Below are 14240 nucleotides of genomic sequence, written 5' to 3'. Positions count from 1 at the left end.
AAGGAGATGGAGTATAAAACAGGGAAGTCTTACTGCAGCTATATAAGGTGTTGGTGAGGTCACACCTGGAATACTGCGTGCAGTTTTGGTTTCCATATTTACGAAAGGATATACTTGCTTTGGAGGCAGTTCAGAGAAGGTTCACTCGGTTGATTCCGGGGATGAGGAGGTTGACTTATGAGGAAAGATCGAGTAGGTTGGGTCTCTACTCATTGGAATTCAGAAGAATGAGAGATGATCTTATCGAAACGTATAAGATTACGAGGGGGCTTAACAGGGTGGATGCAGAGAGGATGCTTCCACTGATGGGGGAGATTCAAACTAGAGGGCATGATCTTAGAATAAGGGGCTGCCCATTTAAAACAGAGATGAGGAGAAATTTCTTCTCTCAGAGTTGTGAATCTGTGGAATTCGCTGCCTCAGAGAGCTGTAGAAGCTGGGACATTGAATAAATTTAAGACAGAAATAGACGGTTTCTTAATCGGTAAGGGGATAAGGGGAGCGGGCAGGGAAGTGGAGCTGAGTCCATGATCAGATCAACCATGATCTTATTGAAAGGCGGAGCAGGCTCGAGGGGCCGTATGGCCTTTTCCTGTTCCTATTTCTTATATTCTTATGATCTTGTGGTAGTGGCAGGTAAGTCATGCATAATCCCCGGGCCATCTGTTTAAGTCGCGAGTTTTATATTGGACCTCAGCCTTCAGATGTCTCGAGAGCTGCTTTCTTGCTCTCGAGTTGTGTTGCTGTTTCCAGTTCAGAAATGCCTTGCACTTGCAGCTTATTGCATACATTGTGTACAGTTTTGGTCCTAATCTGAGGAAGGACATTCTTGCTATTGAGGGAGTACAGCGAAGGTTCACCAGACTGATTCCCAGGATGGCGGGACTGACATATGAAGAAAGACTGGATCAACTCGGCTTATATTCACTGGAATTTAGAAGTATGAGAGGGAATCTCATAGAAACATATAAAATTCTGACTGGATTGGACAGGTTAGATGCAGGAAGAATGTTCCCAATGCTGGGGAAGTCCAGAACCAGGGATCACAGTCTAAGGATAAGGGGTAAGCTATTTAGGATCGAGATGAGAAGAAACTTCTTCATTTAGAGAATTGTGAGCATGTGGAATTCTCTACTACAGAAAGTTGTTGAGGCCAGTTCGTTAGATATATTCAAAAGGGAGTTAGATGTGGCCCTTACGACTAAAGAGATCAAGGGGTATGGAGAGAAAGCAGGAATGGGGTACTGAAGTTGCATGATCAGCCAGGATCATATTGAATGGTGGTGCAGGCTCGAAGGGCCGAATGACCTACTCCTGCACCTAGTTTCTATGTTTCTATTAGTTCCTGGATCTCCTGGTCATTCTCGTCGAACCAGTCTTGATGTTTCCTGGTTGCATAACCAAGTGTCTCTTCACAGGTGCTAATTATGGGGCAGATTGCGTCTCTGTGGACACACTGCTTCTCTGGATCACTGGAAGTCATCAGGTTGGATGTGAGGCGCTGGCTGAATAGGGCTTTCTTAGCAGGGTCTTTGAGTGCTCCAGCATTGATTCTCCTGCTGCAGATTCTGATCACTGCAAGAGCAGTTTTGTGTACCTTTATATTGTCTTTAACATTGTATAGTTTGGGGGGGGGGGGGGCGAACATTGTAAATTTAGCATGTCTATAAAAATGTTTGTTTGATCTTTGCCATTGGTGTCTTGTGTCTCATTCGCAGAATTAAGTGTAGAATAGCCAGAATGGTGGCACAGAGCAGTGAGTCAATGCTGCAATCCCACCTTCCCCATTCAAGCAAATCAGTGAATGATGAGTTGGTGAATTGAGGCTCTTGCTGCAGCTACATCTCCACACTGCCGTCTCCTTGTGGTTGTGGTGGATCGCAATGGGTTCCTTGCCAGGCTCCTCTTCCCCGTCCTCCTCCTCGAGGTGGTCCTGCAATCCCCACTGGCAATGCCTGTCCCCGCATGATAGCTAAGTTGTGTAGCATGCAACACAGGACAATGAATTCGGAGACCTGTTGTGGGGAGTATTGAAGGCTGCACCCAGAGCGATCCAGGCATCGGAAGTGCTGCCTGAGCACGCCAATTGTTTGTTCAATGATGTTGTGGGTGGCTGCATGGATCATTATAGCACTGCTTGTCTTCTGAGGTAGGGTTCCAGAGGGGGGTCAAGAGCCAGGTGGCCAGGCCATATCCTTTGTCCCCGATCTGCCAGCTCTGGCCTTGGCTTTGTCACTGAAACATTCGTGAGACACTGCTCTCACGCAAGAAGAAAGAGCATTCACTGAGGATGCAATGCGTGTGGTCGCAGACCAGCTGTACGTTTAGGGATTGGTATCCCTTTCAGTTTCTGAAGACCTCTCTGCATTGTGTAATGGTGCGCACAAGGCGATATGTGTGCAGTCAATGGCTCCTTGAACCTCGGGGATGCCTGAAAATCGTCCAAACCCAAGAGCGCTCTCATTCTGGCTGTTCCTGCTCATTGGGAACTTTATGAAGTCCATTCTATGTGCGTACAGTGCCCTTGTAACCTGGTGAATGCAGCAATGTGCAGCGTGCTGAGCGATGCTGCATGTGTCCCCTGCTGCTGCCTGGAAGGAGCCGGAGGCCTAGACAACCATCACCACAGTGACCTTCACCTCGACGGGCAGCGCAGTTGGCTGTAGGTCTGCCTGTAGGAGCTGGCATATCTGTCAGCACTTCTTTTCGGAAGCACAGCCTTCTAACACACTGCGCATCAGAGATGTGGAGGCTAAGGCCTCCTCCCCATATGTCTGCGACCTCTTCGATTCCGTAGCCCAACATGGCCAAGAACCCTTCTTCCAGCTTGAAGCCATCTGGCAATAGCAACCAGCATGATACACTGGTGAACTAGTATTGCCCCCATTCAAATCTCTCACTGACCTTGTAAGTAAAGAGTCATGGCACATAAAGTACAGTTTTAAACTCTAGCCTCATTCAGCATCCTGCGCTCAACCGTGGCAGTCATTGATAACTGCGGGACAAGATCCTCCAGCCTCCCTTTAAATACGTCGCCAATACCGCCCGCTGCATGCAAGGACCGCTTGGTTTTTTTCAGTTGTTTCCTGGTCGGTAAATGAGGCATTAGGGCCGAAAGTTCCATCTGGGGCGCTAGCCTTGCATGACGACGGACATCATAACCACGGTCAAAACGGAGGGCGGGGCAGTAGATTTCTGCACTGGCAGAAAACCATTGCCGAAACTTCCAGCTGTTAAATCCTGGACGCCCTATTTCACGCACAGAAACCGCAGTTACCACCCCGCTGGGGCGTGAAATGAGGCACAAAATAGCCGAAGATCCGGCTATATAAATTGCTGAGGGCCAAGCATAGAAACATAGAAAATAGGTGCAGGAGTAGGCCATTTGGCCCTTCGAACCTGCAACACCATTCAATAAGATCATGGCTGATCACCCACCTCAGTACCCCTTTCCTGCTTTCTCTCCATACCCTTTGATCCCTTTAGCCGTAAGGGTCACATCTAAGTCCTTCTTGAATATATCCAACGAACTGGCATCAACAACTCTCTGCGGCAGGGAATTCCACAAGTTAACAACTCTCTGAGTGAAGCAGTTTCTCCTCATCTCAGTCCTAAATGGCTTGCCCCTTATCCTTAGACTGTGACCCCTGGTTCTGGACTTCCCCAACATTAGGAACATTCTTCCTGCATCTAACCTGTCCAGTCCCGTCAGAATTTTATATGTTTCTATGAGATCCCCTCTCATCCTTCTAAACTCCAGTGAATACAGGCCCAGTCAATCCAGTCTCTCCTCATATATCAGTCCTGCCACCCCGAGAATCAGTCTGGTGAACCTTCGCTGTACTCCCTCAATAGGAAGAACGTCCTTCCTCAGATTAGGAGACCAAAACTGAACACAATATTCCAGGTGAGGCCTCACCAAAGACCTGTACAACTGCAGTAAGACCACCCTGCTCCTATACTCAAATCCCCTAGCTATGAAGGCCAACATACCATTTGCCTTCTTCACCGTCTGCTGTACCAGCATGCCAACTTTCAATGACTGATGAACCATGACACCCAGGTCTCGTTGCACCCCCCCTTTTCTAATCTGCCGCCATTCAGATAATATTCTGCCTTCATGTTTTTGCCACCAAAGTGGATAACCTCACATTTATCCACATTATACTGCATCTGCCATGCATTTGCCCACTCATTTAACCTGTCCAAGTCACCCTGCAACCTCTTAGCATCCTCCTCACAGCTCTCACTGCCACCCAGCTTAGTGTCATCTGCAAACTTGGAGATATTACACTTAATTCCTTCATCTAAATCATTGATGTATATTGTAAATAGCTGGGGTCCCAGCACTGAGCCCTGCAACACCCCACTAGTCACTGCCTGCCATTCTGAAAAGGACCCGTTTATCCCGACTCTCTGTTTCCTGCCTGCCAAACAGTTCTCTATCCACGTCAATACATTACCCCCAATACCATGTGCTTTAATTTTGCACACCAATCTCTTGTGTGGGACCTTGTCAAAAGCCTTTTGAAAGTCCAAATACACCACATCCACTGGTCCTCCCTTATCCACTCTACTATTTATATCCTCAAAAAATTCTAGAAGATTTGTCAAGCATGATTTCCCTTTCATAAATCCATGCTGGCCTGGACCGATCCTGTCACTGCTTTCCAAATGTGTTGCTATTTCATCTTTAATAATTGATTCCAACATTTTCCCCAGTCAGGCTAACCGGTCTATAATTACCCGTTTTCTCTCTCCCTCCTTACATTAGCTACCCTCCAGTCCATAGGAACTGATCCAGAGTCGATAGACTGTTGGAAAATGATCACCAATGCATCCACTATTTCTAAGGCCACTTCCTTAAGTACTCTGGGATGGAGACTATCAGGCACTCCACTAGTTATCCCAGCTGTTCCAAAAAAAAACATTTATTCTTACTCTGTTTTCTGATCCATGCTAATATATTACCCCCAATCCCATGAGACCTAGGGGCTGAAATTGCCCTTTTTATTCAGGCCTGTTAACACCGGAAAGCGACGGCCACGCGTGGAATGCAATGGCTGCCGACTTGTCGTGTAATGGCCGCTCTTATCAAAATTCCACTCCTGTGTTAACACGGATCGGATCACCGCCAGGTTAAATATCTCATCATTGTGTGACCCGCCGATTGACTGCCACCTCTCCCCTCCCCAGATGACAAAATTCTGCTCTGACAATCTTTGGCCCGCTGGGCGGTGCCAAAACAAGCTTTTCCCGGTGGTCCAGTGAGGCTGTGGCCTTCTGCAGCGGCTCTAAAGTGGAAGGCCTACTGCTGCTGCCACCAAGTTTTTTTTTTGTCGGCTGACTGCCAGATTGGCCCGACAATTATGCCTCCGGGTTCGGCCGTGCCTGGCCCCCCCTCTTGGGTGCCAGGCTGCTGGCCCAGCCAAAATCCTCTCTGGGGGCCCATTGGGCCGAAGTTTTAAAATTGCGAAGATTCTTCCCTTTAAGTGAAGGGGCGAGTTGTGGTGACGCGGTGCCATGATGAAGTCACCGTGGCAGCCACTCTGCACCCCCACCCCCCCTCAGGTGTTGCCACTGGTGCGTATCCGCCCCTCAGGTGTAATCACCGCTCCCATTAAGTGCAACTTCCGGATCCAAGTGAAAAAAACAAAGGGCAAAATGTCGCTCAGGAGCCGACCTCAACCACTGCGGCGCTAAAGCACACAAAACGGGGTGGGAGTGCCCCGTTTTGGGCGGGGCCAATTTTGGCCCCCTAATCTTTTGTAAGAACCTCTTGTTTAGCACCTTATTGAATATCTTCTAAATATCCAAATATACCACATCCACTGGTTCCCCCTTATCTACCCTGCTAGTTAGACCCTCAAATAACTAATAGATTTGTCAAACACGATTTCTGTTTCATAAATCCGTGTTGACTAAGTGCCCTGTTACCACGTCCTTAATAATAGATTCTAGCAATTTCCCTACTACTGATGTCAGGCTAACTGGTCTAAATTTCCGCGTTTTCTGTCTCCCTCCTTTTTTCAACAGCGGGGTTACGTTCTAGAATATGGGAATTCTGGAAGATCAGAAGCAATGCATCCATATTTCTGCAGCCACCTCTTTTTAAATCATAGAGTATAGGCCACCAGGTCCGGGGATTTGTTGGCTTTTAGTCCAGTAATTGCTCCAGTAGCTTTCATTTACTAATATTAATTACTTTAAGAATAGTGCAATCAAGCAGACGCAACATGGATTCATGAAGGGGAAATCATGTTTAACTAACTTACTGGAATTCTTTGAGGATATAACGAGCATGGTGGATAGAAGTGTACCGATGGATGTGGTGTATTTAGATTTCCAAAAGGCATTCGATAAGGTGCCACACAAAAGGTTACTGCAGAAGATAAAGGTACGCGGAGTCAGAGGAAATGTATTAGCATGGATAGAGAATTGGCTGGCTAACAGAAAGCAGAGAGTCGGGATAAATGGGTCCTTTTCCAGTTGGAAATCAGTGGTTAGTGGTGTGCCACAGGGATCAGTACTGGGACCACAACTGTTTACAATATACATAGATGACCTAGAAGAGGGGACAGAGTGTAGTGCAACAAAATTTGCAGATGACACTAAGATTAGTGAGAAAGCGGGTTGTGTAGAGGACTCAAGAGAGGCTGCAAGGAGATTTGGATAGGTTAAGCGAATGGGCTAAGGTTTGGCAGATGGAATACAATGTCGGAAAGTGTGAGGTCATCCACCTTGGGGAAAAAAAAAAAACAGTAAAAGGGAATATTATTTGAATGGGGAGAAATTACAACATGCTGTGGTGCAGAGGGACCTGGGGATCCTTGTGCATGAATCCCAAAAGGTTAGTTTGCAGGTGCAGCAGGTAATCAGGAAGGCGAATGAAATGTTGGCCTTCATTGCGAGAGGGATGGAGTACAAAAGCAGGGAGGTCTTGCTGCAACTGTATAAGGTATTGGTAAGGCCGCACCTGGAGTACTGCGTGCAGTTTTGGTCACCTTACTTAAGGAAAGATATACTAGCTTTGGAGGGGGTACAGAGACGATTCACTAGGCTGATTCCAGAAATGAGGGGGTTACCTTATGATGATAGATTGAGTAGACTGGGTCTTTACTCCTTGGAGTTCAGAAGGATGAGGGGTGATCTTATAGAAACATTTAAAATCATGAAAGGGATAGACAAGATAGAGGCAGAGAGGTTGTTTCCACTGGTCGGGGAGACTAGAACTAGGGGGCACAGCCTCAAAATACGGAGGAGCCAATTTAAAACCGAGTTGAGAAGGAATTTCTTCTCCCAGAGGGTTGTGAATCTGTGGAATTCTCTGCCCAAGGAAGCAGTTGAGGCTAGCTCATTGAATGTTTTCAAGTCACAGATAGATAGATTTTTAACCAATAAGGGAATTAAGGGTTACAGGGAGAGGGCGGGTAAGTGGAGCTGAGTCCACGACCAGATCAGCCATGATCTTATTGAATGGCGGAGCAGGCTCGAGGGGCTAGATGGCCTACTCCTGTTCCTAATTCTTATGTTCTTATAAGCTCCTCACTCTCTTTTGACCCTTGATTCACCACAATTTCCAGTGTGCCCTGTGCCTTCTACTGTGAAGACAGACAGAAAATATTTGTTTAACGTCTCTGCCATTTCCTTTCTCCCTATTATAATTTCTCCTGTCTCAACCTCTGACGGGCCCACATTTACTTTCGACGAGCTCTTTCTTTTTAACGACTTATAAAGGCTCTTATAATCTGTTTTTATATTTCTTGCTAGTTCAATCTCATTTTATTTTCTCCCTCTATCATTTTCTTGCTCATCCTTTGCTGATTTTTAAAACCCTCCCAATCCTCAGGTAACAGTCATCCTCCCAATTACTCCTTTTTGGCGACATTGTAAGCTTCTTCTTTTAATCTAATACTATTCTTAACTTTTCTAGTTAGCCATGGCTGTATCACTTTTCCAGTGGAGTTTTTATTCCTCAAGGGAATATTTATTCATTGAGAATTGTGAATTATTATTTTAAATGTTTACCATTGCTTATCTACCATCATATCTTTTAATCTAATTTCCCAACCTACCTCAGCAAACTCACCCTTCATACCCAAGTAATTAGCTTTGTTTAAATTTAAGACTCAGATTTAACCACCTCACTCCCAAACTTATTGGGGGGAAAATTGCGGTCAGAGGCTTCCTTCGGACGAATGCCATCGACCCGAAACAAATGTACGAAAACACCTGGTGGTCACGGAGGAACCTTCGATTGCGGTCGGACCCTTCATTCGATGCGCAGCGCACAGAGAGATGACTTCCCCGTACGTACGGACATGCTGGAGTCACATGGGCCTGGTCCACCAATCACTAGGTAGTATTCTCATTGATAAAAATGGGTACTCCGTTTGTATGGACTCCCATTACCATAAATGAGAAAACCCTCCTAAAACAAGAAACACAGCATAATAAATTTAAAAAAGACCTCACATATTTAAAATTAATTGAAATTAAATGTTTTCGAAAAAAAATATATTTTTGGGAAATTTTGTGTGTGTTTTAATAGGGTTAAAAATAAACTTAACTTAATGGACAGGGTTTTTAAACATAAAAATGAATGATTAAATTTAACTTTTATATGTTTGAAAACTCTTACACTGGTAAAAGTAAGCTATGCGCCTGCTTTTATCAGGCGTAAAGGTTTGCAGAACATTAGCTGGGCACGAGTTGGGCAAATAGTCCAATCTCCCGCATGAATGTCCTTCTCTCGGGGATGCGAAGGATCCGTCGAGAGAAATCTTTGACAGATCGGAAGAGCTGTTTTTTTTACAGCACATGCCCATCGCGGCCCAAATACCGGCTTTTGCCAGTGCACTCCATACACACCCGGAGAGGCCGGGATTTCCGGGCCAATATGAAATTCTATTATTAAGATCACTCTTCCTCAGAGCAACTTTTATAATAAGATTACTAATTAACCCCGCCTCATTACTCAATACTGGATCTAAAATAACCCGTTCCTAGTTGGTTCCTCAACATATCGTTCTAGAAAACTGTCTCGCATGCATTCCATGAACTCATCCTCCATGCTACTTTTGCCAATTTGGTTTGCCCGATCTATATTAAGATTAAAGACCTCTAAGATTATTGCATTTGCCTCTTTACATACTCCTCTAATTTCCTGATGTATACTCTGTCCAACACTATGATTATTGTTCGAAAGCCTATGAACTACTCCCACCAGTGTTTTCTGCCATTTGTTATTTCTTAGCTCCACCCATACTGATTCTACGGGCTAAGATTCTTTCTGCCTACTGCCTTTATCTCATCCTTTATTACCTCACCTCATTTTCCATTTTGCCTATCTTTTTTAAAAAGTCAAGTACCTGGAATATTTAATTCCCAACCATGGTTACCCTGCAGCCATGTCTCTGTAATGGCTACTAGATCAAACCATTTATCTCTATTTGTGCGGTTGAAGTAGGAGAATTGCTTCCTGAAGGTCCTGGGTGGATATGACTTCCTGTTGAGAGCCCCTCTCTCCCTCCACCTCCTGCCTCTTCGAGCAACTTGTCCTGCTCTGTCTCACCTCTGCTCATTCTCTCCATCATGTTGCAGAGCAAGGGTGATACAAACTACTGCTTCCATGTCTGGGAGCAACAGGCCTGAGCACAAGCCTTACGTCAGTGCCAAGTCCTTGAGCACGAGCCACACCACTCCAGGTAGGCAAGTTTAAAGAAGTCTAGAAAGCACCAAACAATTCTACAAACTCAGCAACAGCTCGTAGAAATCAATCAGCAACTAACCTGTAAGCAGGTGTTGATCCCTTCACATAGCGCTGGCAGGGTCCTTGCTGCTGCTGAACACATGTTGACGTTATGATCTGCGAACACTGCAGACTTCCAGTGCATGCTCCCAATGCTGACGCTAACTCCCTCACCAAAGTAGCATCCGGTGTGGCCCGCACCAGAAGCGTGCACGTACTGCTCGGGCACCATCTTCGACGGCACCCGTAGTGCCCAAACAACGTAACTGACTTCTTAGCCCAACACTTTCAATTTTAACTTTTTACTATTTTTCCCTGATGTGGCCTTAGTTGCTAATACCCTATTAATGTTATTAAACACTCTGTCTGTTTCTGACACAATCTGGTTGATTTTACCCAAATCGCTACTCTGCTCTGAAGCCTTGACTTTTCTCTTTAGACATATAAATTTACCCTTACCTGAACCCTCACTCCCCCTTAACAGTTTAAAGCCCGATCTGATGGGAGAGAGCGAGGCAGTATAGGTCAGCGAGACATGGGCGATGGCTTTGTGAGACTTAGGACAGGACATGGTTAGCTGAGCTTTGAACAAATTGAGTGTGTTTGGAGAGAGGAGGCAGGAAGGCCAATAAGGAGGATGTTAGAGAAATCTGAGTCTAGATTTGACAAACATGTGGATATGGGTTTCAGCAGCAGTGGTAAGTTACAGACAGAGCTAGTTGACGTTGCAGAGGTTGAAGTAAATAGTCTCTGTGCTGTATAGAATAGAAGCTGAACTTTGTGTCAAACAGGGCAATAAGTTTTACACAGCCCAGCCCACCAGATTCAGCCTGAATTAGTAGTCAGGGAAGGGGTGGAATCAGAGGCAAGGGAGTAAAGTTGCTAGCAGGGTCCAAAATATACTTTATTATATATTCATTCTCAGAAGTAGGCACGCTGGCAAGGGGTAGGCATTAATTGTCCGAGAAAGTGGTGGTGACCCACTTTCTTCAACCACGGCAGTCCGTGTGGTGAATGCTGTGAGGTAGCCAGTGACAATAAAAGAACAGCGATATATGTCCAAGTCAGGATGATGGAGGGGAACTTGGAGGGGTGTTGCTTTTGTCCTTCTAGTTGGTGGAGGTCGTGGGCCTGTGAAGGGGCTGCAAAAGAGATTTTGGTGAATTCCGGCAGTGCATCATGTAGCTAGTACAGACTTCAGCCATGGTACGCCGGTGGTGGAGAGAGTAAATGTTTAAGGTGATGGATGGGGTGCTGATCAAGCATACTCTTTCGCACTGGACAGTGTTGAAATTCTGGAGTGTTGTTGGAGCTGCACCCATCCAGGCAAGTGGAGAGTATTACATCACACTCCTGACTTATGCTGTATAGCTGGTGCAAAGGCTTTGGGGAGTCATGAGATGAGTCATTTGCCGCTGAATACCCAGCCTCTGGCCTGCTCTCTTACAGCATTTATGTGGCTGGCCCTGTTGAGTTTCTGGTCAATAACGATCCCCGGATGATGATGGTTGGGGATTCGATGGAAATCCCATTGAATGACAATGTGGTTGGGCTCTCTTTTATTGAAGATGGTAAATGCCTGGCCTGAATGTTATTTGCCAGTTATCAGTCCAAGTCTGAATATTGTCCAGATCTTGCTGCACACAGGAATGGACTGCTTCATTACCTGAGGAGTTGCAAATGGATCTGAACACTGTAATCATCAGAATTCAAAGGCACTTCTGACCTTATGATGAGGGGCAGGGGGGCGGGGTGGGGAAGGTCATTGATGAAGCAGCTGAAGATGGTTGGGCCGAGGACACTGCCCTGAGGAACTCCTGCAGCGATGTCCTGGGGCTGAGATGACTGACCTCTAACAACCACCTTCCTTAGTGCTAGGTATGACTCCAGCCAGTGGAGTGTTTTCCCCCTGATCCCCATTGGCTTCAATTTAGCTCTTCCAACGTTCAATGCGTAAATTTTCACTTGCACACAATTTAACGTCAGTCAGGCAGTCCAACAACACACAGATTGAGCAAAGTGAAGAGGTAAAGATTGGTGTTGCCAGCACACATATGAAGCTGAACCATGTCTGTGGATGATGTAATTGAGAGCTGCATGTCGATGAGGAACCAAGGATAGATATTTGAGGAACTCCACTTTTTTTAAGCCTCATTAGAAATATACATAACTACAATTTCCAATAGCATAATGATCACTTACCTGTGCCAACAAATTGAGAATGATGACAAGCAACACCACAAAGCCGTTGGCTCCTGCTAGAAAATACTTCTTATAAACGTTAAAACCAATTGATCCCTCTGAACGACTCTCCTCCGGTACTGCCGAGAGTACAGTCTCTTCCTGTCACACAAACAAAGTGTACACTGTAATGAACCATATATCTTTCACATCCTGGGAATGTCTGTGAGCCATGTGCCAATAGGATCATTAAAATTACTTCAGAAGGTTGTAAAAAGTAATCTGCAAGTTATGTGACACCATGACAGAACACAGTCAAGCAAGCTGAGAACAATTATCTTTTCTACAAAGTTATTGGTGCTGATAATTCACAAAGCTGTTCGTGTCCCAGTAACAGCAATAGGGATGGATTTCCGTCAGCCAGTGAATTGCACTGCTGACCATGTTATAACCTATGTGGTCAATTTATTGCTGTACTGGATGACAGAACCAGGTGCACAACTCCTGTCCAACACAAAAGGAGTAAATGACTTGTGGGTTTTGGGGCTGGGGGGTGAAGAGAAAGAGAGAGAGAGAGAGAGAGAGAGAGAGAGAGAGAGAGAGAAAAAGAGAGAAAAAGAGAGAGAAAAAGGAGAGAGAGAGAGAGAGAGAGAGAGAGAGAGAAAGAGAAAGAGAACGAGAAAGAGACAGACAGACCTGGAAGCAGAGCAGATAAGCGGTGCATGTTTTAACAAAATGCTCAACTGCAGCAATTTCTTACCAAATAATTCTCTTGTGCTTTCTCAAGACTTCTATGTCACACATGGGTGGTCTGCAATAAAGGCCTCAGACAAGTGGTGACAGAAAGTGGTGAGCCAGAATTTCTTGGATGCCGACTATGGATTCCCCCTGGACAAGATATGCCAGAGGAAAGACAGCTTTGCTGTGCTTGCACAGAAGTACGTAACCAAAAGCAATCACCAGAGCCACTTGGAGGACAGCAGGTCGCGGCAATCTCAACCACACAATTTTGCTGGAAAAAGGATAATGATCTGACAATGGAAGGGAAGAGAATAACATTCCTCCTTTCACTTTGGGACCAACCCCCCAAAAAACACAATGAACACCTAATCATCTTAATTGGAATGACAAGTCTTTATTCAGTGCACCATAAGTCAATGGCTCCCTAAGCCTTCCACTTTGACTAATGGCTCCCTCATAAACTGTACTTGCCTGCAGCTGCTTACATCAGACACTAGCATCTAGCTTTCCTGTTACACAAGTTGTCACGCCGGAAGTATACTTCACATCCTTGCTTTTATCTAATGCTGTTAATATTATTCAGAAGAAGCTGGCACAGAATGACAGACATTGAAAGCACTAGTTACAAGGGAGCTTACTGACTTTGAGCAGCAAACAAATCGGGCTCCTGGGAGACAAGCTACCTTGGTAGTTTGCAATGGTGTGCTTAGTGGGCCAGCGCCTGCTGCAAGTACATGGGCACTAAAGCAGAATCTGCACCTGCCAAAGAGGAGGACGGGGTACCGAGGGGGTAGAGGGGGGCGGAGGACGGGGGTGGGGGGTGCGAGGGGGGAGGAGGACGGGGAGGGGGCGAGGGGGGAGGAGGACGGGGGGGGCGAGGGGGGATAGGGTGCAGGCAGGGACCAGGGGGAGAAGAGGCGAGGGAGAGGAGAGGCGAGGGAGAGGAGAGGCGAGTGTATGGAGTGCAGAGGGAGAAGACGAGGAGATGCGAAGGTCAGGACGAGGAAGGGCCAGGAAAAGGAGGGAATATTGTAGCTCGGAGCGGGTCAGTTTTGGAGCCAAGACAGAGCCAGAGTGTTTAACTAGTTTTGCAGAAATACTAACAGAGAAGTTAGGGAGCTGTTCTCAGCAGCAGTACATGCCACCAAAATAAGTGAGCAAATTCAAATTTCCCACGGGAGTGTAAAGTCCTGCAGACTTGCGGTAGCACAACCCATTTAAATCTGTTCACTTATTTTAATGCCACAGTAAACCGTCTGAAAAGTTCTGCTTTCCCTGAACTGCACGATTTTGTAGAATCAGTTGAGGACTTGACACGCGACTGTTTTATAGGATCCTGACTAATGCAGCCACCAATGTATTCTGGTAAATTAAGGATCATTTGTGATCAAAATAGCTGGTACTGAATATTCTCCTAATAATGTATTATACATTGCTGGTAAGGTTTTTGGTTTAATCCAATTTGATGATATCTACTCTACTCTGAATACAGTTTAGTTCAGGAAAAAAAAAACAATCTATTAGGAAATCAAGTCAAATATTAACCATGTTTGTCTAATTTTCATAG

At 45.7% G+C, this 14240-nt stretch overlaps 1 protein-coding gene across 1 annotated transcript in view; it reads right to left on the bottom strand.

Moving 5' to 3' along the window:
• The window catches only part of abcc4 (ATP binding cassette subfamily C member 4 (PEL blood group)), a 443243-nt gene that overhangs the window by 214423 nt on the left and 214580 nt on the right, over window positions 1-14240 (bottom strand). Inside the window, exon 15 of the mRNA XM_070892652.1 lies at window positions 11954-12094. Within this exon, the coding sequence (XP_070748753.1) occupies window positions 11954-12094 (141 nt within the window). The remainder of the gene's footprint in view (window positions 1-11953; window positions 12095-14240) is intronic.

This window comes from Pristiophorus japonicus, chromosome 10 (assembly GCF_044704955.1).
Source record: "Pristiophorus japonicus isolate sPriJap1 chromosome 10, sPriJap1.hap1, whole genome shotgun sequence".
Classification (NCBI taxonomy): Eukaryota; Metazoa; Chordata; class Chondrichthyes; family Pristiophoridae; genus Pristiophorus; species Pristiophorus japonicus.
This window is presented reverse-complemented; position numbering and strand designations above follow the sequence as displayed.